At 39.9% G+C, this 25,715-nt stretch overlaps 2 protein-coding genes across 5 annotated transcripts in view; one reads left to right on the top strand and one right to left on the bottom strand.

Moving 5' to 3' along the window:
* Positions 1-5,623, bottom strand: part of dapk2a (death-associated protein kinase 2a) — a 34,796-nt gene extending 29,173 nt beyond the window's left edge. The window contains exons 1-2 of the mRNA XM_031757710.2: positions 4,914-5,623; positions 3,571-3,792 (exon numbers count right to left, since the gene is read on the bottom strand). Of these exons, the coding sequence (XP_031613570.1) occupies positions 3,571-3,792; positions 4,914-4,975 (284 nt within the window). The 5' untranslated portion in view covers positions 4,976-5,623. The remainder of the gene's footprint in view (positions 1-3,570; positions 3,793-4,913) is intronic.
* si:ch211-112g6.4 overlaps positions 1-24,710 on the top strand; it is a 61,498-nt gene extending 36,788 nt beyond the window's left edge. For 2 of the 4 annotated variants that reach the window (XM_039621267.1, XM_039621348.1), the window contains exons 2-7: positions 7,475-7,646; positions 8,806-8,895; positions 8,975-9,140; positions 17,036-17,278; positions 21,929-22,570; positions 22,655-24,710. In XM_039621267.1, the coding sequence (XP_039477201.1) occupies positions 7,486-7,646; positions 8,806-8,895; positions 8,975-9,140; positions 17,036-17,278; positions 21,929-22,570; positions 22,655-22,699 (1,347 nt within the window). In that variant the 5' untranslated portion in view covers positions 7,475-7,485 and the 3' untranslated portion in view covers positions 22,700-24,710. Of the gene's footprint in view, positions 1-6,418; positions 7,647-8,805; positions 8,896-8,974; positions 9,141-17,035; positions 17,279-21,928; positions 22,571-22,654 lie in introns of those variants that run through there. The other 2 variants (XM_039621322.1, XM_031757714.2) reach the window with 2 other exon arrangements.
* Positions 24,711-25,715: the final 1,005 nt, after the last annotated feature.

Raw genomic sequence — 25,715 nt, 5'->3', positions numbered from 1 at the left:
GCTGCAGGCGACAGCGTGGGAGCCGGAGATGGTGGCGCTGCAGGCGACGCTGAAGCCGGACCAGACGACGGCGCGGATGAAGCCGGACCAGACGACGGCGCGGATGAAGCCGCTGCAGGCAGCGTGGATGAAGCTGCCGCAGGCGGGGATGCTGCAAGCGACGATGTGGGCGCTGCAGGCGGCGATGTAGGTGGTGGCTGAACGGTCTCCCCGGAACCGTCAGTAGAGATGAGGATGTGTTGGCTGGGTCCTCCAAGACCCCCAGCTGACGAGGCAGGAGGCTGGACGGGCCCCTCGGGCCCTCCAGCGGGAACAGACGGCTGGACGGGCCCCTCGGACCCTCCAGCGGGAACAGACGGCTGGACGGGCCCCTCGGGCCCTCCAGCGGGAACAGACGGCTGGACGGGCCCCTCGGGCCCTCCAGCGGAGACAGGTGGCTGTGGCTGGACGGGCCCCTCGGACCCTCCAGCGGAGACAGGTGGCTGTGGCTGGACGGGCCCCTCGGACCCTCCAGCGGAGACAGGTGGCTGTGGCTGGACGGGCCCCTCGGACCCTCCAGCGGAGACAGGTGGCTGTGGCTGGACGGGCCCCTCGGACCCTCCAGCGGAGACAGGTGGCTGTGGCTGGACGGGCCCCTTAAATTGCTGGACCCTCGGTCCAGCAATTTAACCAGCCTTTCCATCTCAGCGTCTGACTCTGAAGTGAAAACGTCTGCGGGGTCCATGTTCTGGTCGCGATCTTCTGTTAGGTGTAGGCTGTGTGCAGACAGGAAAAGGACCCAAAGTGCAGACTACGGAGACAGACGTGAACTCAAAAGTGTAACAAAACTAAGAATACAAAATACACTTACGTAGACAGAACACACAGCAAGATAAGGGTAGATGGCAACAATGACAAACTGAAACACAGGGCTTAAATACATAGAGGGAGCAATCAGGGAATGGACAACAGGAGGGAAACACAGCTGGGGCAAATCAGAACTGACAAGACCAGGAAGCGTAAACTGAACACACTGAGATAAGACAGACCTTCAAAGTAAAACAGGAAACGCATAACACAGACTGAACAAAAGACACAGACTCACATGCAGGCACTACAGAGGGAACAGAGACGTGGGACCAGGGCAGACACAGACACTGACTGGACACGGGGATATAGCGGACAGGGGAGACAGCAACTAAGGATTACACAGAGACAAACCATAAGACATGACTCTAACAAAAACCCAAAGACTAGAAATTATAAATAATATAATAAACCCAAAAACCCTGGGTCAACGACCCAGGCATCCTAATAAGAACAGAGAAGCTGCTAATAGTCAAAATCGCTGAAACAACTTAATTTAAAATATATATTTTTGCGTTTCTTTGTGTCTGTCGGGGTTGACAAAAACCTTGCACTTCTCCAGCAAAAACATAAATGATTAAAAAATGTTACACCTGGGAGACTGGGAGACAGCCAAAACTTTGTGTAACAATTATATGTAAATATGTTTTTGAAAAATCAAAAAATATATTTTAGAAAATTAAAACCTGTTTTGTCCCTAATCTCAGGAATCACTGAGTTCATATTGGAACACAGAGGACCATCTCCAAACTTTTCACACACAGTTAAAATTGTGAATATTTGGTAGCCAGAAAATGTTATGTCTGGGCAAGTGCCATGCTATCACAGTCGGATGCTGGAATTGACTGAGCTCCTGAGACCGACTTGTTCTTTGACAAATGCTTATAGAAGCAGTCTGCATTCCGAGGTGCTTGATTCTGTACATCTGTGGCCACGGAAGTGACAGAAACACCTGAATTCAATTGCATGGATGGGCGAGTGAATACTTTTGGCAATCTAGTGAATATACTAAATATCTAAAATATATAATATAGTGTATATCTTCATATATCAAATGATTTCTTTTGAAAGATTTTTTTCTTCTCCATGTTTTGTAACCTTTTTTCTCCCCGGTCATGTCCCTGTGTCTGTCTGGTTTCTCCATGTCCTGTCTCTGCAGGTTCCTGGTTTCCCTGGCATGGCTAGTTAATGTCTCTAGTTCTGGTCCCTGAGTTTCTCTTCATGTTAATAGTATCTCTGTGTTTCGTCCTTTTTTCTTCCCAGTCAGTCATGTCTCCCTGTTTTTCTCCAGCCCCTTTATCAAGTTAACGTGTCTTAGTCTGGGTCTCAGTGTGTGTGTTACTTCCTGTTTTATTTTGATAGTCTTGCTTTCATGATGTTCACTTATACAGTACCAATTTAACTTCAGTAGTCACCTCTAGGCAACATATATTATAAGGACATGTTTCAATATCACAACCACATCTAAAGAACGGCAGGCCTTACTTGCCTCACCTATGATCAGTGTTCATGATTCAGTAATAAGAAATGGGGAAAAAAAAGGTAGATTTCCGTCAGCAATGGTGAAAACCATTGCTGACGGAAAAGAACACAAGGGCTCATCTCATTTGCCAAGAAACATCTTGATGACCCTAAAAACTTTGGAGGAACATATTCTATGGACTAAAAAGACAGATGTTTTACTTTTTGTAAGGTTTGCATCCTGTTACATCTCACATAAAACTAAAACAGCAAGTCATAAAAGACTATCAGCAAACATGGTGGTGGTAGTGTGATGTACCGGGGCTGCTTTGATGCTTCAGGATCCAGACAACCTGTTATCAGTAATGGAGCCATGAATTCTACTCTATACCAAAAAATCCTGAAGGAGAACGTCTAATTGTCCGTTTGTGGATGTTAGTTAAAGTCTGGACTTGCGTGTTCCCAAGGGTGGGACAAAATTAATACAATCAACTAATTTTTAGGTAGGTACTTAGGTAATGGTAGTTATTTTCCATTAATAAATGAAAACATAATTTCAAAACTGTTTTACATTGACTCCAGTTATCCTTGTCTAATATTGATCTAAAACATGCAACTTTAGCAGACATGATAAAAAGAAATCAAGAAGGTGTCAAATGCTTTTTCACAACACTGTATCTCAGCCTAGCATGCAGTGTTTTCTTTAAAAAAAAAACATTTGAGAAAACTGGACAAGTAGAGCAGAAAAGAAGAAATGATGGGCTTAAAAAACTATATACAGCAGACGAGCAGTATCTGAAAGTCATGTCCTTCAGAAAAATCCAGCAAAAAACTGTCTTATGGTCCTGCAGGTGATCCTTTTGCAGCCTCATAAGAAATGGGCTCTGCAGAAACTGTAGCTTAACATTACTGAAGCACTGCGGGATGATCTTGACAGAGAACAGAGAACAGAACAAAAGAAAGCCGATATCCAATAAATAGTGTTGAAATGACCTTCCTATTCTATTCATGAAAACTCATATCAAATATTGACTTTCACACTTGTTACCACCAACTCTGAGTTTGCTATAACATGCATGACTTGCAAAATATAGAATATACATGAAGACTTTCCACCGCACTGTATTTTAGAGAAGCTAATTATTTTCTTCTGTCTCTTGAAGCTGATAATCTAAATGAATTGTCACTTTTTTTTTAACCTAAAGTGAGTCTAGTTCCGTAATAATCTTTGAGTAATTATAGTAGTTATAATTAGCTACTCACAGCTCCAGGATAAGCACCACATCAGTGCGGTTCTCATAAACGTCGTGCAGCATGACGATGTTGGGGTGCTGAATCTGCTGGAGGATGTTTACCTCTCGCTCTATTTCCTCTCGCCGCACTCCACGAGAGCTGGCCATGCTCTGCCGTTTTTTGATAAACTTGGCAGCAAATTCCAAACCTGTAGTTTTCTCTCGACATTGCTTCACAATGGCAAACTGCCCACTCAAACACAGAGAGGAAATCACACAATCAAATGAAGATCATTGAAAAAATCACTTATTAACTACCATGCAGAACCATGAACATATCTGCAGGTTTAGATGGAAACAAGGGTACAGTCCTATTGACTGCATATAACCGTCATAAATATTTGGCAAAGACTGGCGCACTACTAAGTTTATGGAAACTACAACATTTGTAGGTCTCTTTATTGACTGCGCAAAATTAGAGTTATGTTAAAATACACCAATGAGTAATTTAGTTATTTGTTTGACTGTTTGACTCCTTACTAATTAGAATGCACCCCACAAATTTCCTCATCTATATTGAAAATGACGAACATTTTCTATAACAAACTGCACAGTTACACCACAGGTCATGTACAGTATTTAACATTCAAATTCACTTATATGACCGTGCAGCTCCATCTATTTTTTTCCTGGTTCACTTCAATGGTTTGTAAGCTGACACTCCACTTCCTGCTCCGCAGCCAGGCTAAGAGCAAATATAACCTCTGCTAAATATAAACAAGTCCTTTAAAAAGCAGTTTGATGTGCATGACATTTGTCTCACTCTCACAACACACAGCAACAAAAGCAAAGCCACACATGCAACTTTGTTTCTCACTTCTCTCAGAAATAGAGCTGATCACTTTTAGAAACCACCTGATATTTAGAGAGTGTGTGTCAGCATCATCAGCTAAAAAGGAAGCTGTGTGCAGCCAAAGACAAATAAAAGACTTTTCACTGGTGCAGTTAATGACCCAGTGTCATTTCCATACTGTTAGAGCACAGACATAACTCTGTGGAAGAGTAACTAATTAGCTAATGCCGTTCAGCAATGTAAGTCAAGTTGGAAAAATATCCCAGTGTACTTTATGTAGGTGTCTACTCTGCAAACATGCCTTATATTTTCTACAGGACTACCAGTGCTGAGCAGTTAAATGAACACGAGAATACACGTTGAAGTAGTTGGTGTTCTGGTTGGTGGTTGAGTTTGTAGTTAATATGCTGCTGTTCTCAATCCATCAGTCTCACTATCTGCATTCTGATTTACATTAAACAAGCCGCAGTTACTCATTAAACTACATTTAAAACAGATGCAAAAACCGTGCACGTCTGTACCTGCCAAGCTCTTCACCAATTTCATAGAAATCTTCCACTTTCTGTTGCTTGAATAGATCCATTACTGCTGCAGTCCCGAGTTTGATATTTGTATTTCTGTCTGTCCTGAAATGACAATTAAATAACACGTAAAAATTGCGCGCTTTATTTAAACAACATGGTCCAAGTTTAAAAAACCATCTACAAATAATAAAGGGCAAAAAGATTTTGAAGCAAGCCTGTCCCCGAAAATAACCAACGCAGTTTCCTGTGTCATCTGGAAATACAGATGACAGAAACTCCAGCGTGTCATGCTAGACAGACGCTACACAACGATAATGTAAAATGTGTCCGCGTTTTTAAAACATACGTAACTCTGTGCTCGTGGACTTCACGTCCTCCTCGTCATGCCCTGTCTCTGTGTCCCCGTGTCCCTGTGTCTGTGTCCCCGTGTCCCTGTCTCTGTGTCCCCGTGTCCCTGTGTCTGTGGCTGCAGCGGTCTGCACAGATCACGAAGTCAGACAGAAAAGTCTCGGAACTTATGTCACAAAATTCCTATAGTTGGAAATAAATGTCGTCGTTATATATCGATACAACTTGTATTCAGAGAAACACTGTGCTCAGTTACAGCATCTGAACGATATATTTGCGTTGGGTAAGATTAACGTGATAAAAATGGTGAGCTCGTGTTAAAGAAAAACGAACCAGTAAAAACTGAGATGCTAACATCGAATTTGTTGAATCAGACACGAACTAATATATCAGGCTGACAAAGAGCTTTTTCATTCCATCGTCTTCTCTTAAGTGAACTACCTGTTCGGTCTGCCTGAATCTCTAACACATGTTGTCACACATGTAACATATGAAAACAAATACACAGTAGTCCTATTTCACGTTTATGAGTGGACTGTTTTAGCAAGATTTGATAGCACTTCATAATGCAGTTAGTAACGTATGGTGCAATTTCCCAAGTAACTTCTCTAAATAACACGTGTAATTTTCCTCCAAATACCAATAATACTTCTGAAATATATACTTACAATGCAATGCAGGTAATAATAGAACAAGAGGTAAGCTATCAAGCAGTTTTAAAGGAAAGGAGAAAAAATATGTGTAAATATTATGTGTAGAAAGAAGGCACAAACCATACTGTAGTTATGGTTATACTGTAGATAGATAGGTGTAGTTAAAGTAAATGGCCTGTATTTATATAGCGCTTTACTAGTCCCTAAGGACCCCAAAGCGCTTTACATATCCAGACATCCACCCATTCACACACATTCACACACTGGTGATGGCAAGCTACATTGTAGCCACAGCCACCCTGGGGCGCACTGACAGAGGCGAGGCTGCCGGACACTGGCGCCACCGGGCCCTCTGACCACCACCAGTAGGCAACGGGTGAAGTGTCTTGCCCAAGGACACAACGACCGAGACTGTCCAAGCCGGGGCTCGAACCGGCAACCTTCCGATTACAAGGCGAACTCCCAACTCTTGAGCCACGATCGCCCCAGAACTGTTCATTAAGCTGTAGCTACATCTTTACCTTCGGTGGGTTGGTAGATTGGTAATAAATAATAAATGTTAGGAAATTACAGCATCAGTTGTGGGATATAATTGTTATTCTACCCAGATTTTTAATTCTCTCTTTCTGCAGTATCAGTACTTGCTTTTTTTAAAATCTCATATTTCTGTTCTGTTTTCAATAAGCAGTAGAATATATAAATTTTATAAAGTAAAAACACTGTTGAGTCTGTTATAGGTAAACAGAACAGAGGTAAGGAGGAGGCGTTGGGTAGGTATGTTGTTACTCTTTCTTTTCCTGTTTTATTTTGTAATCCCTGTTATCAGTGTTACTTTTTGTTTTTCCTAGTCTTTGACCCTTCAGTCTGCTCCAAAATGACAAGTCAATTAGAGTCTAACTGTAGTTATTAAGCTCCCCCTTGCGAAAATGTTTTTGAAATCTTAATAGTCAGGCTTTCCAGTAGGTCTTGTATTGTATTGTATGTTCAGTAATATCCTCCTGTATGGTTTTTTTTTTTTTTTACCGATTCTCTTATTTTCTCCCTTTGCTGCATTTGCTTTTCGCTAATAGTCTTTAAAGTTTTATCATTGTTGACCATAGCACACACACAATGTAGCTATTTGACTTCTATACTTTGCATGTAGTGCACATAATGTACTTTAAGTTGTGACATTAGTAGTTTTATATAGGCTGAGTGGGACAGAGTGAGACTGGGTGTACTTGGAAACCATAAAAAGGAACATGGGGAAAAAAAGTCTTGTAAAGCTATATGTGTTTTTGTATAGATCTGTTAATCCAAGGTACAAACCAAATGAAATATTTACTTTGGGCCAAGCTGTTAAAGTTCAATCTGGAACAAGGAACACAGATAGTAAAATGAAAGTGGTTGTGCAATGTGAGGCAGAAAAGCTGGTGGCAGATGAACTAGATAAACTGAAACAATACCCCGATTCAGATGAGAGACAGAAGTAGTCAAATGAGGCACCGCTCCTTCCTTTAGAAATATTACATCAGAGCAGAGAGTATGCACACTGTATCACCTGTGCTCTGTCAGCAGCTCACATATGGATGTGGATGGAGAAGAGGTCGGGTGTTGAGCTGAATATGGAACCACAGGAAGGAGGGGGCCTGAAGGAGCTGGTGCTTCGATGGTTTACTGAGACACAGGCACCGCTCATCCAGCACAATGGAAACTTCCCTGACTGGTTTCAAGGTCTTGCTACAAGAAAGTAAGCAACATACAAAAGACCTTTGCTGCAGGACATGTAGAGAATAGTGAAGAGAAGATACCCCAGAAAGCTGATTCTGTTCATCTGGACGTAGTGAAGAAGTCACTTTGATGACTGACCAAACATTTCTCCCACTGAGAACACCACGTCCAGATAAACAGAATCAACTTTCTGGGGTTTCCTTATCTAGATGACTGAGCATGCATCAGCACATGAAAAGAAACTACGCTTTTTTCATAGGAAGTTTAAGAATTTCTGCTTTACTGGGGCTTCATCACGTAGTACTTACTTGGGATTTCATTTGAATACTTATTTAAAGGCTACTGTAAATATCTCCCATCACTATTGTGGTTTTACTGTCCGTGTTTATGGCTAGCTACTGAGGAAACGCAGTGTTTGAATATCATTTTCATTCCATGCTACCTTATACCTCACATTAGGACTGCTGACTTGGTGTTAGACGAGGGAAAAACATATAGGTGAACATATTATGTATTTGTATCGCTGATTTATTTTAGGATTGATAGAATCCATTTTTAATTACTTTTCACTGGTAATGATTGGGATAAAAATAGGGATTTAGATAGTGATGTAGCAGCAGTACATGCACTAAGAGGTTTTTTTTCTTATACTTAAATATGTTTTGTTGAAAGCACCCACATTTTTACCTCAATGACTTTTTCAAAGCAAAAGTTTAGCTTTAGTTTTATTCAGAAAATAAAAAACAGCCAATATTCTGTTCCATATTAATTAATATCACAGCCAAAAATGAGGTAAAATATGGATTGTCTTTGTTCATGTCATACTATTTAGATTAAAGCTCCTTCTTAAAAACTGCCATTCAACATAAAAACGAGTCGAGAGCTATGAATCCAAAGTGACTCAGTTATAAGTTATAGTGCATTAGCTACAAGTCTGTTGACATTAATGACCAAAAGGTTCTTGATGAAAGGAACAGAGCAGAAGATGAGTGTCCCTGGTTCCAAGGGATTTTGCTTAGAGCATGAAAAATGTTACCTCTGGATTCAGCATCAATAGAGCTTTCTTTTCTGGGTGATGTAAGAGTGAAATGAATAGTTTCATGACGTGGCAGCGAGATTTTCAAATCCAGTTTGACTGCCGGTTTGTTCAATTGGATCTGTTTTGTTCTCCGCTGCAGGGAAGCAGAGGATCTACTGAGGGATAAAACTATGGGATGTTTTCTCATTCGTCTCAGTGATAAAGCTTTTGGCTACATCCTGTCCTACAAGTAAGGCAAATCATGTCAACTGAACCTTGTTAAACTGTTTCAGTATTCTTCCTCATTCCTCTCTCTGCCTTCTCCCAAGGGGTAATGACCGGTGCCGCCATTTTGTTATCACCCAAAATCAAGATGGACATTTTATCATATCAGGAGACTCTCAGACATACGGCAGTCTCACCGAGCTGATCCAACACTACAAGGTCAGCGCCATCCAGCCCTTTGGAGAATATCTGACCTCCAGCTGTAATGAGGTGAGGCTGTCAGGGTTTATAGAAGTGGAACCCAAGCACAAGACACAGAAGGCAGATTGAATGAACCAAACAGCAAACCATTTGATTAGGCTGGTGCAGAAAAAAGAAGCCCAAAAGCAGTCATCTCAGAATTAGGAAAACACTGGGAAGTATGAACTATATGACACAGGAAATAACCCAAGAGATATCTATTACACTACCACACAATGAACTGAGAGGCCCAGTAAAAAGATGAATTTAACCTGAACCACCCACCTCCCCAAAGTAATATGGAGCTTGAAATTAATGGGTACTTCACCGTGACCTTAGACAACCTCTATAAGATGTAAACCAGGGCTGCACAACTAATTTCCTCATGGGGCCACATGAGAAACTGGGATTGTTGCCTTTTTGTCTTGTCTTTTTATAATCTTAAAAAGAGGTTACAATTATGCGTAATAAAAACACAAATTCTTTTCAGTTCTATCTTTCCTGTTCTGTGAGAAAGAAATGAGTGTATGAAATCAGGTTCAGTGTCTGAGGTAGAAAAGCAAATCACCAGCAAATGCGAGATCTGCCTTCCATTCTGCATCTGAGAGCAGATCTGAAATATCTGGAATGTCGTTGCCTTTCTCCTCAAAAATGAAATTCTGTTCTCTGTTCCCGTATTCTTTTTAGCACACTGCCAGGCTGAACCAACTTCTGGTAGCCTATGTCACCATGTTCAGTCTCATACTATAGACTCCAGCTGAAGAAAACTTAAGCCTGAACTCTGTTTATTTCTGCAGCTTAGCTTCATACTATCACAGACCAGCATACATGTCAACAACAAAAGAAAATTAGCAAGTCCTCTAGATACAAAAAACCAAAATTATTAAACACATGTAGCAGACATATTTAACCTTGCTGCCATGTTAGATGAAGCTGAACTCCTTGTTTACTCTCCCTGTTTCTCCTTATTTCATTGTTCTCTCTCAGTAACCTTTAGCTTCCTTTGCTGTTTTAGACTTTTTTATTACCTTTCTGCATTTACGAGTGTAAAGCTCCATTCAAAATAAGACATTTGTTATTATAGGAAGGCTCAAAACATTTAAAATAAGAAATAACCGCATTTCAAAACTTACAAACCTTTACAGCACACTGCATTGGAGGCAATTTACACTCCCAACTATATCATTTAATATTGTACATACATTGTAACTTGAAACAGTTTTTTACAGAACACTGTATCATCACTGTTAGTGAGTGTTCCAAGCAATTTGGATGATTCAGATTGTGTGCTGTTTATGATTACCGTGGGTTCATACAATAGAGTTCCTAGAGAAGCAAAGTTACATTGGTTTTCTATGAGGAACGTCACCAGAGCTGCATTCATTTCATTCTGGCACATATAAAACTGATTCCTTGGTCACACTTAATTTGTTTGACTGAGCGCCATAGTGCAAAAAAGCAATGCAAACCACTGACGAGAGCAATAGTCGACAGATTTCATAACAGTTCAACATAAACAGCACAAGAGCTAAAGCATGTAAACAGCATGGCGTATTTCTTGTGTTCCTTGCATCCCTGTTTGGTCATGAATGGGCCAATCAATCTACACCACAAAAACTCAAAGGTGGCACCACAATGAGCGGCGGGTGGGAAGGATTCCATTCGTTCTGTAGGGAGATTGCTCATTCTTTTATCTTCCACAGGTTTACTTGGTCTCCAACAGACCACACACTGACAGGTGTAGGATGAAACCAGTTGACTTAATCTTGGGAGCCAGTAGCCAGATTTCATTGATGGTATATCACTGGAGGGGACATAAAACCATATAAAACCACTGTTGCAGTGTTGTGCTATTGTGTATCTTCTGCGTGCTATTTACAACCAATGTGCGAAAACGGTGTACTTCATTATTTATGTATAATGAAGCTCTGCACAGCTTTAGAGCTTGTCCAGAACAGTGCTTCCACATTGCTGTAACACAGCTCTTATCTGAGCATGTTACTCCATGTGACTGAGACAGCTGCTGCTGCCAATTCTGACCTTGGGATAGAGGTCATCTTTGTAGGAGAAACATGAGATTTTCTCATGATGAAAGCACGGTGAACATCTCCATCCTCATTCTTAACATTCAGATAAAATCACTGACTGTACCTAATGGTGCTTGCATCTAAAAAGGATGCAGTTCCTTTTTCATCACCTGTCCAAAGTTTTCAACATCTGGCTATCCTTCTATCTCTAGATTGGCAAGGTCCTCTCTCCATTGCTCCAACCATAGTTTCAGATGTTCGGGCAATGGGTCATCCCATCCTGTGCTTTGACATCTCTTGCAGGATTCTTTTTCTACTGAGCAGATGGGTGGTAATACATCCCAGTGGGTTGTATTTGGATGCAATAGTGGACAGTATTCCACACTGTGTTACAGGTCATTGAGGGATCTCTTATATACCAACATGATGGGAGAAGGTCTTCACCATGTCTGTCTTGAAGGAAGATGATAAACCAACAACTATGTTCCGTCCTAAATGTTTGAATAGTGTAACCCTCATCGTCTTTGCAAAGTATCACTCGTCTGGGTGCTAGTGCTCTGGGGCAGTTGTAGCCAATCAGGAGACCTATTTCACTATTGAGGGGTTAATCTGTGGTTGGTGATAGGCAGGAGGGAGGTGGATGTGTGCTGCAGAGGTGTAACCCCTCACATGGAGACCAGATAGTGTTTTACTGTGCTTTCTCACAGAAATGTCACAGTGTTGACAATCCTTCACACCTGACCTTGCTTTAACCTCCTAGGACCTGGCGTCCACATATGTGGACATCACGTTTTGGGATGTCTAGACCAAGATACAAAATTTTGCTGTACAAGGGCCTGATATCCACCACTTATATTATACTGCCACTGTTCTATCAAAATTTAAAACGAATGTCCTCATGTGGATTTTTTCTCAGAAATGAAAATCAGGTAGTAAAAAAAATAAAAATCAAGTAATTCTTTGTTTTTACATTCATCAGGTCCAAATCAGCCCAAATAGCAAAGAGAAATTAAAAATGCATGCCATGAAAGAGTTCAGGTCTTAGGAGGTCAAAAAGCCATAACACAGCTTATTAGCCCTCAAATACGTCCTTCTGTCTTCTAGAGACCTTTTATGAGGTTTGGGCAGTTGTGAAGCTGATGTGAGTTTGGTGTTCCCCATGTGATCTGGTTGATGTCTTCTCACAGTGTACATTTGTTTTGGTGCTTGGTCCTTTTAATGTCCTTTAGATTCTCACTGTCGCTGCGTGACTTGGGCAAAGAGCAGAGATGAAGGTAATTGGGTTCCAGACGCTTTCAACAACAGGAATGACACTACGTCACTGAAACTGGGAAACTCTCCACTTCCATTAAAGCTTTTGTAACAGGCAGTTATTTTCTCACTGTCATTCAATATTCCCAGGCCCTTTACACGAGGCATTGCTAACATTTATGGAGTCTGTAAAGTTCCTTCCGGATCTTTCGTCTGTATTTTCGGCAGGTTTGATAGCTTCTCTCTAAATGCTCTTTGAAAAACAAATGCCTGACCGTATTGTTGATTATGTTTTTTCCAGAACATGCCTTGTAGACATTACGAGTGGGGCCACACTGTTAAAAAAAAAATCCTAGAAAAACAGTAATTTCTGGCAGCTGGGGCGCCAAAATAATACCATAAAATAACAGAAAATAACTTTCTCATAAAAATACGGTTATTTTCAGTAATGACAATACAGTTTGTTGCTCTAATTTTACTGGGATTTTGCCTTTTTCAAGTGCTTTTAAACATTAAATTAGGAACATGTTAATGTGATTAAACAATGAAATTACCTATAAACAAGGTCAATGAATGTGGCAATATGAATAATAATGCTTAAATGTACAGAAATATAGAGTTAACAGTTGGTTTAAATAATAATGATTGCATGCCCTGGGACAGACTGACAGAGGCGAGGCTGCCATATCGCACGATCAGCCCCTCTGGCCATCACCAGTAGGCGGTAGGTGAAGAGTCTCGACCAAGGACACAACGACCAAGAGTGTCTGAGCCGGGGCTCGAACCAGCAACCTTCTGATTACAAGGCGAACTGCCAACTCTTGAGCCACGATCGCCCTAAACAGCAATAATAATAATAATTAAAGCTGCAAGCAGCGTTATGAGGGTCCTCGCATCCCCCGCGCATCGAGCCACGCCCAACACCTAAAACCAGCACGTCCGATCTGATGTCACATTGATGGAATTCATGCATTTAACCACCAGATAACATTTCATCTCATTGAATCATGATTATAGTCGTCCCACTAGGTGGCGCTCTAACCATTACTGACAAATGGCATAACAAACATTTCCGAGCTTGAGTCTCATCATACCTGCGACCTTTGGGAGAGATTGGACATTGTGTTTTTGAGTGACAGCAGATTACTGCTTTTTGGCGAGTGATTCAAACTCCACGTGCCGCCATGGCCACCCCGTTTCCCTGAACGTAAAAAGCTTCGCAATTTAAGATCACAAAGGTCTTTAGATTCCACACACAGGAGATCGGGTTAATCTGATGAAATCCCTTGGAGGAGTTCGTCAAAGAACGGTGCCTGAAAAGAGGGGAAAATGAGGCCAACATTACACATTAATTTTAAAATGGCTGACTTCCTGTTGTATTTGGGATATTGCTCCAAGAGACTTTTTTGTACATCTTGATATCTTCCATAAGCTTACCAGGTTTCAGACTCATGCATAAAACACAGAGCATCGGCTGTTGTTTTGAAATTTTGTAGGGGGCGCTGTGGAGCCATTTTGCGCTATTCAAGGAAAATGATCACATAATAAGATAGCCCTCATCACATTGGAGGTGTGCGCCAAATTTCAAGACTTTTTAAACTTTCCAAGCTCCTCAAAAGCCACTTAATTGTTCATGGTGAACCGTGTTGCCACTAGGGTGCGCCGTTCGGTTTAAAGTCACAATTCTCACACTGAAGCATCAAGAGGGACTGATGGTGATATTCACCGCTTTTGAGGTGGCCACAATGAACCTGTGAAAATCAGTACAACAAAATTAAAGACATGACATTTCCTGTTGCCACTAGGTGGCGTTCTGCATATTCCTGACAATGGGCACATCAATCTTTTCAGGGCGGGTCTGACATCATGTCTGTAAAGTCTGCTACTGATCAGACTGGATTTCATTGAGTTATACTAATTTGTTTCTTCATGGCGAGACATCAATGTTCGCCATGCTGCTGAGGTCACACCCTTTTGTGAAAACTCACAGTTTTCACTGTAACCCAAGACCAACTGCTTAAGGCTTTCCTGGAGAAATTTGAGGCTGCAGATGTCAACCATAACAATACTGTACCCCAAAGTGTAAAACATGACATTTCCTGTTCCCACTATGTGGCGCTCTAGAGCCATTTCCCAGTGCTCATATGTAAAACCATTAAAATACAAAATTTTTCACCAGACCTGGCATGTGTGCAAAATTTCATGAGTTTTTGAGCATGTTAAAGCCCCCAAAAAGGCAATTCATTTCAATGAAAATAAAATAAAATAAAATAAAATAATAACAATAATAATAATAATGATAATAATAATAATAATAAACAGAGCAGATACAATAGGGGCTTCGCACTCTCAGTGCTCGGGCCCTAATTATTTGATGTAAAAACAGTTTATGAGAATCATTTTATATATTTTTCCATAGCATTACATTTGAATTTAACAGTTCAATCTTTCAAATAACGGACACATATTTGTGAAATCATGATACATTTGTGAATGTATTTTAACAATCTAAATATGCATATGTACAGACAAATACATTTAAAAACAAGAAAATTATGTTTTATTACATTACAGTGATTTTACGTTAATTTACATTTGAAATGTGAAATCACAGTCTATTTATGTAAATTTAATGATATTCTAGAAGAACAGAACAAAACTGTAAAATACACAGTAAAATACTTTTATATTAGGATTTTTTTTTACAGTGCACCAATGGATTTTTTAAAATGGATTTTATCAGCAGCAGAGATGCCCTTTTGGTCTATCAGTAACATTAAGGAGGTTTTCTATTGGATTGGCTCACCACTGAACACTGTTGGTTCCGGTGTGGGTAGTCTGCTCAGCGTTATACTGTCCTGAACAGTTTGTGCTAGTAGAGCAACAGCAGGAGATGGAGATCCCATGGATCTGTCACATGGGTGTGGTGCGCTCTTAGCTGACTGGATACGACCAACCTGCAGTCTTTCTCCGTTATAAGCTTCTTTCTTATGCTCTTCTTCCAGAGTTTGTAATATTTCCCTTTGCTTTCTTTTCTTTTGCACAGTTTGACTTGTTTTGATGCAATATATGGATCCACTGCAGCATGATATTGTGCTGCAGTAGAACCATTGATATCTGCACTGATATCTCCATCAGCACCTGTTAGCCTTTTATATATGATTTTGAAAAAAACAGTTACTGCCTTACATGCATCAATGCTTTTGTCTCAAATCCATGTAACTTCTTATGTCAGCATAGAGTTTCATAATGTCAGTGTCATCCTTCCCTTTTCTTTTCCTTTAAATTGTCTGCAAGTGATGACGAGTATGTTTCGGTTATGTCTGACTTCAGCTTTTCTCTTGGTGATAAGGTGATACGTCTTTTTTTGATTTGTTTTTTAAAACTTCTCCCTTGATGTTAGTAAGAATTTTTTCTGTTGACATTCTGTTGTGTTCAGAGCAGCAAGATTCATCTGTAGTGCTTTGGATGTTAGACTGCAGATATGTCAGCATTTTTACTTGTTATCAGTTGTTTGCTTTATACCCTCCTTCTTTGTTCACTTGCATTTTGAAGCAAGCTTTGTTCATTATTGTCCTCATTACTCACTGATGAAGCTTGTATGTTGTCCATTTTCTGTGTAGCCTAGTCTTTCGTCACTTCAGTTTTTAGAGCACTTGCTGCCACCTGCAAGCCATCATGAATGTACACTTTGACATTTTGAGACACTTTCACAGCAGCTTCTAGCCGAAGAACACTTCAGCCTAAACTGACGGATTTTGTTGTGTATAGAAGTTTAACTCATAACTGTCACAGAACAAGAGCTGAAGAAACTTTAATCAATAAAAGAAGTCCATTAAAAACTATTAGCAACATAAAAATTGCAAGTTGCCATTTTTAGGTGAAACTAAACTAGGTGTTTACTCCCTTTTTCCTTTACTGTTTCACAACTCTATGTTTTGTTACCTTTCAGCAACTAAATGCATAAAGCTCCGTTCAATAATAATAAGACATCTGTTTTTACAGGAAGAGAACAAAAAATGTAGGATATGAAAATAACACATTACAAAACTGTTACACTTTTAGAACAGTATTTGTAAATGGCTTCCAGTGATTCAGTGTTAATGCCCTGAAGTAGTTGGCCATTTTAGTTACATCTTCAACAACACTGAAAATTGTTAGCATTAATAAAAACTACCGGGTGCTTCTCAGTTTATTTTGTTGACTGGACAGGAACACATTCCCAAATGCTTCTTTTTTCTGAGACCATATTAGTGCAACAGAGTCTTCCAAACACTGTTTGATAAGCAGAATGGCTTGCTGTTTTTTATTCCACCAAGTTTATGAAAAATCATAACACTGGTCACATGGCTCCATCCCTGGATATGTAAAGCTTGGTTCAAAAGTTCTTGTTGCTAGCAAAGGTCCAGATGTTCATTCCTACTGCATCAGTCAAGTTCTTGTAATTTTTTACATGTTTAGTTCCATAATAGCAAATTCATTCTTAAACCTTAATCTTGTCTAATGTCTAATCCTTAAATACAGCGGTCTGGTCTCCACAAGCTAATCATACCTTAACATGTGACTGAATTTGATGTCAGTTCCACATCTGTCTGGTTTTGTTTGTTGAAGCTATTATTAGACAATAATGTTGCTTATGATTTTCAGGTGGACACAAATGAACTGTATGATGTGGTGAACTATAACACCAAACAGATGTCTGGGGTGAGCGTGCAGGCACTGCGGACTCTGTGGGATCAGAAAAGTGATCATCACAGCCATATGGGTACTAATCAAAGGATTCAGCAGCAAAATGACCCTCCTGCAGTGCAGCCACCCATACTACCACCCAAATCCACAGCCAGAAAGCTGACGGGGACGGTGTCTGTGGATGCAATGTCTCTTTCCCAGGTAAGCTGGACGCTTGAACTGTCCTTTTTGAAGAATACAGAATTATAAGTGCTGTAATTACATAACATGTAATTAAAAGTGTGCATCTCACCTCATACAAAGCTTTATATTCAAAATACTTCTTAGGGAATTACAATTTTATATTTAATTTTATTCAGTAGCTCAAGAATCATGTAGGAGAAAATTTGTGTAAAACACTGCACGTGCATACTTATATACAAATTATGCTAATGTGTGCAGGTATGCCACACAGTTTTCACAATAATTAAATGTTTGCTTTCAGTGGCAGCATCCAACAACAAAATCAGTTCAATCCAACTTTACAGTTAAAGCTCATTTTGTGCATCAACACAACAAAGATTGCAAAGTAACATAATATGAGAGCTATATTTCATATGTATATGATGAGAACCGCAATACAAGCACCATTATGGACCAAAAAAAAATACAGTAATACTTAAAATTTGTGAAACCTGCATAAATATGACCTAAAATGTGACATAACCCGTAATGCAGACAAATAAAGCACTGATCCAAAAAGAGAGAAAAATGATCCAGTGTTACATTTCTGTAAGAGAAAACTGTGAACCTTTCAGTATCAGGTCTGATCCTTTTGAGCAGCAAGAACTGCAACTAAACAGTTACTGCGCTGTTTGTCAACTCTGGACCTGAGAGCTGTTACACGTTTATGGCATGAACCACTTGCCTGATATTTTACTGTAGAATTTTCTGATAACATTTAGAACTTATTGGTTTGTCAGTGATGGGAGCTATGCTTTCACCTTACAGTCTTGCCATCCAGTATGAGAGAGGCCTGTATTTAGGTTACCGTACTCAGGGGATTGGAAAGCTCATCTGTAACCGGAAGGTTGCTGGTTTGATCCCCCTGCTCTCTCTGTCCTGGTCGTTGTGTCTTTGGGCAAGACACTTTACCCTACCGCCTACTGGTGTTGGCCAGAGGGGCCGATGGCGCGATATGGCAGCCTCGCTTCTGTCAGTCTGCCCCAGGGCAGCTGTGGCTACAACTGTAGCTGCCTCCACCAGTGTGTGAATGTGAGAGTGAATGAATAGTGGAATTGTAAAGCGCTTTGGGTGACTAGAAAAGCGCTATAGAAGTAAAAAAAATATATTAAAAAAAATATGTATATATATATATATATATATATATATATGTACTCTATTACATGCCTTGCTGTTGAAGAGATCTTTGTTGGGCCAGGGTAACAGTGGTCTTGAATTTTCTGTTTAGCCACTGTGTATGAAGTAGAGCTGGGCGATAGAATGATAACGATATGTATTGAGAAATAACTTTTTCTCGATAGAAAAATTAAACTATTGCGATAGGCCTCATCTCTCTTGCGCTCTTAAAAAAAAAAGAACAGCCAATCCAAATTAAGTAGCGCAGAGCCGAACCAATCACAGCCGCAGCGTCACGTCACGTGACTTGTTATGTACAGCACAAGTGCCAAGCCGCACGTGTGTATTTGTTTGGGAAGCAGCCAGCCGTGCAGCCCGGGTAATGAAGGAAATGAATTTGCCGACTAGAGAAAAATCAACCGAGAGCGTGAGCGAAGGTTACCGAAGAAAAAAACAATGATGGTTCCAATGCCGGAGAGACTGTCGAACGGAAGGGCCATAGAAGTTCCGTAGTGTGAAGGTATTTTGGCTATTTCAAGTCTGACAAAAAACAGAGTAGCGCGCACTGTAAATTGTGCCGAAAGCAAGTCTGGAAATACAATAAAGCGGTGCATGCTCAATCTCTGACTGAAAGCGCTAATTCGTCATTCGGCTTTTGTCAGACTAAAGTAACTGTTAAAACTGTTTGAAAAGCTAAGCTATACAACAAGGAGAGATTGAGAATTTCCTTTTAGTTCTCAGTTTATTTGATATTGACAAAAGTTAGTCAATTTTGTCTGTTCTTCTGTAAAACGACCTAAGATTTATTTTTAGAATTAATATTTTGTTTCTAAGTGGAATTGACAATTTAGTCTGTTTTGTTTGTTCTATTTTGAAACTTAAACGCTTTAGCGGCTGCCTTTTGTGTAGTTTGCAATATTTGCCTTTATTTATCTGAAACTGAAGTCTCATGTTCCTTAAGTACATCTACCCTGTTGAACTTATTATGGGAAATAAATATTTAAATTAAAACAAGCTGCTAATTATTTCAAATATAGTTATTTGGCTTATATCGTGATATATATCGTTATAGCCTGAAATGAAAAAAAAACATATCGTGATATGAAAAAATCTTATATCGCCCAGCTCTAGTATGAAGTACACAGAATCTGGTTTGGTGTGCTTTAATTAACTTCAACAAACAAGTACAAAGGTTTACTAATGTGTGGAAAATGTGTTTCCTTACTCGACTCCACACACGTACAAAACAACCACAATTTTATATATGACACAGAACGGTGTTTTGCAGCTTCCTGCATATGTGATATACAGCCTAATAAGAGCGCGCTACAGTCTGATCGCTGTCAGCTGAAAGCACCTATTTTTTTGGAACCCCTTGAACAGCCTTTCATGGCCATAGAATTACTTGATGGCCACTTTCAGCAGGACAATGCACCTGCATATCATTTTTGCTAAAATCACAATTATATCAGAAAGTCTTGCCTGTTCTGAGTTGGTGTTTAAATCTACTCAATTTTATTGAGAATAAAATCTCAGACTTAGTGTTTCAGTTTCGCCTATAGATAATACTAGCTCTTTAGATGGAATGAAATTAAAGTGTAGAAGATACATTAAATATGTTCTGTAATATCCATAGTTCCAGTATGCTGTACTGCCATCTGGCAGATCCACTGTTAATTTTGTTGACCATTTTTTTCTGATGAAAGCAAAATGATGACTAAAATAAAAATTAATGCAGAAGGATAAAACTATGGTGAAATGCACTGACTGATGTATTCAAGCGAATAAAAATTAGATGAAAATATTCTGGAGAGATGAGACCGAATCATAAAAATGTAAGCTGAGCATAAACGTGACACGAGTTTGGAAGTGATTCAATCAGAAGTAATGTCTTTGTTTGCTAAAATTTCACACACATTGATTTACCCAATGTGCTGTCAGCGTTAATCTCGTTAAAATGACATTAACGCCATAACCGCATTAACGCGGCAAATCTCCGTTAGCGAGTTAGTGCCCTGTGCGTGAGGCTGCACGGTGCTAACGCGCTAATGCGTTAACTGCGCTAACGCGTTGATGCCGTGCAGCCCCACGCACAGGGCACTAACTCGCTAACGGAGATTTGCCGCGTTAATGTGGTTATGGCGTTAACGTCATTTTAACGAGATTAACGCTGACAGCACTAATAAAAATACAACAAAATCTCAACAATTGAACGTTTGATGAACATTTGATTTCATGGAAAATAATATGCTTTGCCTACATTATGGCTAAAATTCATTGTTGTTGGCAGTGTTGGGAAGGTGACTTTTAAAATGTATTCCAATACAGATTACAGATTACATGCCCCAAAATGTATTTTGTAACGTATTCCGTTACGTTACTCAATGAGAGTAATGTATTCTGAATACTTTGGATTACTTAATATATTATCATGCTTTTTACAACTACATGAATGTACTATTGCTGTGATTTATTACTGTTACTGAAGGTCCGCGGCTCCGAACCGTAGTAAAGGGATCTCTGGCTAACGCGTTGGGTTCCGTGTCGGGCTCATAGCCGAAAAATAGCTTTACTTTGTTGTTTGGGTCAACTTTGCTTGCGAGAGACAGAGAGAGGCGTTGAAAGGCTCCAACAGAACTTATTGTTTCGGAGGAAAACACGAACACAGTGTACAGTCGAGTCTTAATAGCTTACTTACAACTGGGCTCGTCAGGCACTCTTCTTGGCTGCAGTGGTTATTATTATATTTACATGCTTCCATCTGCCGTTTCTGCTCGATGACAGCTCGGACTTTTCTACTGTCCTTTTCTCCCTCCTCTTGCTCACAGACACATAACGGGTATGGCAGTCCATTCTCCCCGCAGCACGGACTACACTGCCCATGATGCTACATTCTTTAGAGCTATGCCTGTAGCATTCTGCTTATTAGCTTTGCACAACAACAACAACAAAAAGGCGCTCTCTCACCCAGGAAACACAGTCGCAGAGAGAGCGCGTCACCCTGTAACCATGGCAACCGTAACGCTGCTGCCTGGAACAACAGAACGTAGCTGTCAAACAAAACCCAAACAGTCCTGACCCGCCACAGTATGAAACAGGAAAATACCGCCGTGTAATCCATTTATTTCAACAAAGTAACTGTATTCTGAATACCACCTTTTTAAACGGTAACTGTAACGGAATACAGTTACTCATATTTTGTATTTTAAATACGTAACGGCGGTACATGTATTCCGTTACTCCCCAACACTGGTTGTTGGTCTTTTCATTCAAAAGACTAAAGCCAAAATTTTCTGTGAAAATTACTCAAAGTCCAGTCAGTTTCTTACCCACTGTGGCCATGTGCTTGGTCAAAGTAGATCATGTGATTCTTGGGCTTTTCTCTCAAATATTACGGAAATATTGTCATGAACTGGTGCTAAAAAAAATGTAATGTAATGAAATTTATTGAATTTAAAAAAATGCTAGTGAATTGTGTAATTGGACAGCTTTGTCACTCTCATTTTTATTAAGGGTATGCCTCCAGGACCAAAAAGAGGGATTCCTCTAGGATTTACCCTGAGTGGTTCCTTGCCTGATACAACTTCACATCCAATGAAATCCCAGATGGACGCATACAGAGCAGACGGAATCATGGCAAACACAAATTCAGCAGTAATGTCTAACAAAGACTCAGTTGATACAACTGACACAATGTATCCTGGTGATCTTTTTCCTGGCATCACAACCTCTCAGTCGACACAGGTAGAGAGCAGGAGCAAATCCCTACCACAACTGGACAACAACACCACAGAGGAGGAGTACTCCAACCAGCTCAGCAGCCTATCTCTGACATCGCCTGTCCCAGTAAAGAAGGTTACCTGCCAAACCTATTCTCTCCATGCACCCCATGAAAGCGTGATCAGGTCAGAGGAAGGTGATCAGGAAATATCAAGATCCAACCCTCTGTACCAGACCTCTGAGGGGTCTGAAAGCCGTTCAACCCAGCAAGGAGATGACATGTATGCTGAGGTTCCTCCGGCGACAACTCCTGCTAGGCTGCGAGATGACACCTACGAGCAGATCCCTGGTGAGGCAGCCACTGTTCAAGGCAACACTTATGAGACACTGGATGACATGAAGACCAAGAAGTCAAAGTCCACCTGGAGTAAAAGTGTAAGTCTGAAAGAATAGCATGTATTTCAGTTCTTACTGTAAGCAGCAATATATTCATATGTGAATTTTTCTTATGTTCTGCAGAATATGAAGTGGAAGAAATTCCTACCCGACTATAAGAAGAAATAAATGCAAAATCAGTTGTGGAGAACCTCCTTACTTAATATAAATGAGATGAACATTGCCTCCTCCGGTTATTTGTTCTAATATGCAGATGACTGTGTGCTGTGAGTGACTTAGGGATAGCGATAAAGTCAAGATAGGAGGCTTAAAAAAATCCTATTTTACACATAGGTAAGATTAAGAAAATCAAAGCTACAAAAACCCTGACCTGGACAGACGAAGCTTTTTTGGGACTGAAGGCCAATCACAAATGTTTTCAAAAAGGATTGGTTTTGCCTGAGGTTGGGTCCTTGGATATGAACAAAGTCTCATCTGTAGCACCTTCTGTTAAATACTTGCATTTTATTGTTGACAAGAATCTCAGCACTGCTGCCATGGATTCAAATGGGCAAAAGGTTTGAAATCATTACGTTAGGTCCTGATCTTAGCCCTGTTTTAACTCACATCATCAGATCCTTTGAATCTTCATCCTCAAATCAAACCTGATCTCTTAAACCAAACTCAGGGCTGTAACACACAAAAACGTTTATAAATATTCTTATTTACTCACAATTTATTACAATGACTTATTGTCAGCAGATTAGACAAGTGGTCTCCTTTGTCTCCGACCATTATTGTGAAGCACTTTGTGGTTTTTATCCTGTGTAGAGTGCTATTTAAATCAATAAAGTGAAGTAAAGACCAACTGACAATGAGGCTGCTGGTTATGGGCTAACCACATCACTAGTCACATCATGTCAGGATTAATTTTCTAGGTGTCTGAGTCAAACAATGTTAGATCAAAGTTTTATGAATGCCAGCTAACAGCAACAAAACGGCAGTGCTTACTGACAGAAAGATTCAGGATATCCTGAGCAACTCAATTCAGTATTGTGATCGGATAGAAGTGAGCTCTACTGATAGATCCACCCATCTTGGACAGATTTCTCAGTTTTACAGCCTTCTCCAGAGTAAATAGACATATTGACATAGTAAACTTGGCTATCTGAGTTTAAATAACATATATGTGAAAACAGTATGCCACTTCCTAACCAATGAAGAGACAACATTTTTCAAAAGTGTATCCGCTCCAAGAAAGGAGCCAAGATGCTGAAACAAACTGATACGTACTCGGCCCTGGATCATTAAGGGCAACTGTGCTGCAGTACGAGATGAGACAACCATACCTAAGTACACCCAGTACTTTGAAGAGCTTAGAAATGCTCCTGTTGTTATTTTTCTACGTGTCCTTTGGCATCAGTGTCTTGACCCACTGACACCAGCAATAATAGGTTTAGGGAAAAGATTGTGGTTTTAGGTAAAGTAAACTGACAAACAGCAGGGTAAAAAGTGAAGCCAGTGCAAAATCAACAAAACTCCAAATCCTACAGTGGGTGATTTTAAAAAGAAGTTAGTCAGTAAAAAATAAATAATAAAGTGTGCTAACACAGGTAGCTATAGCTACTAGCTATCTGCAGGTCTCAATTCTTCAACTATCTTTAATTATTGTTTTTTATGTAAATGGTTTACAGGCACCATGATACTGAAAAATGCAGCCGATTAGTACACTCTGTCTTACATTCACTTGTTGGAATCACTGAACTGATCTCTTGGTCATTTTTTGTGCTGTCTGGAATTAGATTTATGCCAGTTACTAATTATTTAATTTGTAAGATGACCATTCATCTCATATATTACTGATAATATCCATATTTTCCATATTTTATTTGTTGTTTGTCATAACTTTGATTTTTCTCTTTCTCATCAGTTCAAAAAGTTGTGGCAGATGTGAGTTTTCTCTAACCTGCTTCAAGTGCTTGCTCATAGGTTAATGTTGGGTCTTTCACTGTGTAATATAAATTGCTTTTTGACAGTCATCACTGTAATATTGTGCTATATGAAGAAAATAAAACTGAATTGAATGGGTTTTTTCCACTGTAGTTATAAAAGTTCACATCTTTCTACAGTGGATCACTGAAACCTGTTTTTTGTTGATTATTATTTGTGTAGTTTGATTAAACTGTCAAATTCAAGTCTGTATCAAGTTCTCCTGTGGTGTTTAGAGAGGAGCGCCTTTCAAATGGTGTAGAGCACTAAAAAACTGCTCTCTAAAGTCTTGGCAGGGAGTCTGAGGACAAGTCCAAAAAGGGAAAAATGCTATTTGGCATTTTAAAGACGTCGCCATATCTGTTTTTGTCATGGTCATGCAGCATGCTTAGCGACCAATAAGCCACAGAGCTGAATAAGTAGCTCACATATTTACATGCTAATAGATGCATGGGGAGACTGTCTGTTCAGCATCTTCTTACCAAATGACACAATTAGAAGATCCGACATGATAACCAAGAAGCAGTGTCATGGGCTGCTATATCTGATCACGGCAACCTGAACTCAACTGAAATGATATGGGATAAGTTGGAGAACATGTCATACGTGTTTTCTTTTTCTCTTTGCTTTCTTGTTAGTCAGATGTGAGGTTTCTCTAACCCACTGTTGAGTTGGAATACATGGCAAAGTATCTAACAACACCCTCACAAGTGGATCTCCTTCAAACTGCATGTTGATACATCCTGGGCACTATTCCAGGAACATCTGAGTTTGTTAACCCTGAGTTGAAAGAAACTCCTCGTTTTCTGTTTCAGAAAGAAAATTAACATAATCTCAGACTGTCAAGGTCCCTGAAGAGAAAAGGGTAATTAAATCCACTCAGAAATGAGCAGGAATATACAGGAATGACAACAGACGCTGGGCAACAACAACAACAACAAAAAGGCAGAGCTTAAATGTTTAGAACAGAATAGGGCTCTATTCTCATTGTACATGTACAACAAAATTGTGAGTGCTCCACACCAGCTGTGCTAAAATAAAATATAAATAGGTGTCAGCAGGAATAAATAGCAAACAAGATAGATCTATACAAAAATCAGAGAACAAAATAGTTGCAAAGTGCTTAAAGCAGTGCAAAGAGTTGAATGGAGTCTGTGTGTGAGTGTCCTGAGTGACGGATGTCATTCAGACCATGGCTCAGATCAGTGAGGTGGGT

This window comes from Oreochromis aureus, linkage group 1 (genome assembly GCF_013358895.1).
Source record: "Oreochromis aureus strain Israel breed Guangdong linkage group 1, ZZ_aureus, whole genome shotgun sequence".
In the NCBI taxonomy this organism is placed as follows: Eukaryota; Metazoa; Chordata; class Actinopteri; order Cichliformes; family Cichlidae; genus Oreochromis; species Oreochromis aureus.
Note: the sequence above shows the minus strand (reverse complement) of the source record. Positions and strands in the feature narration are given on the sequence as shown.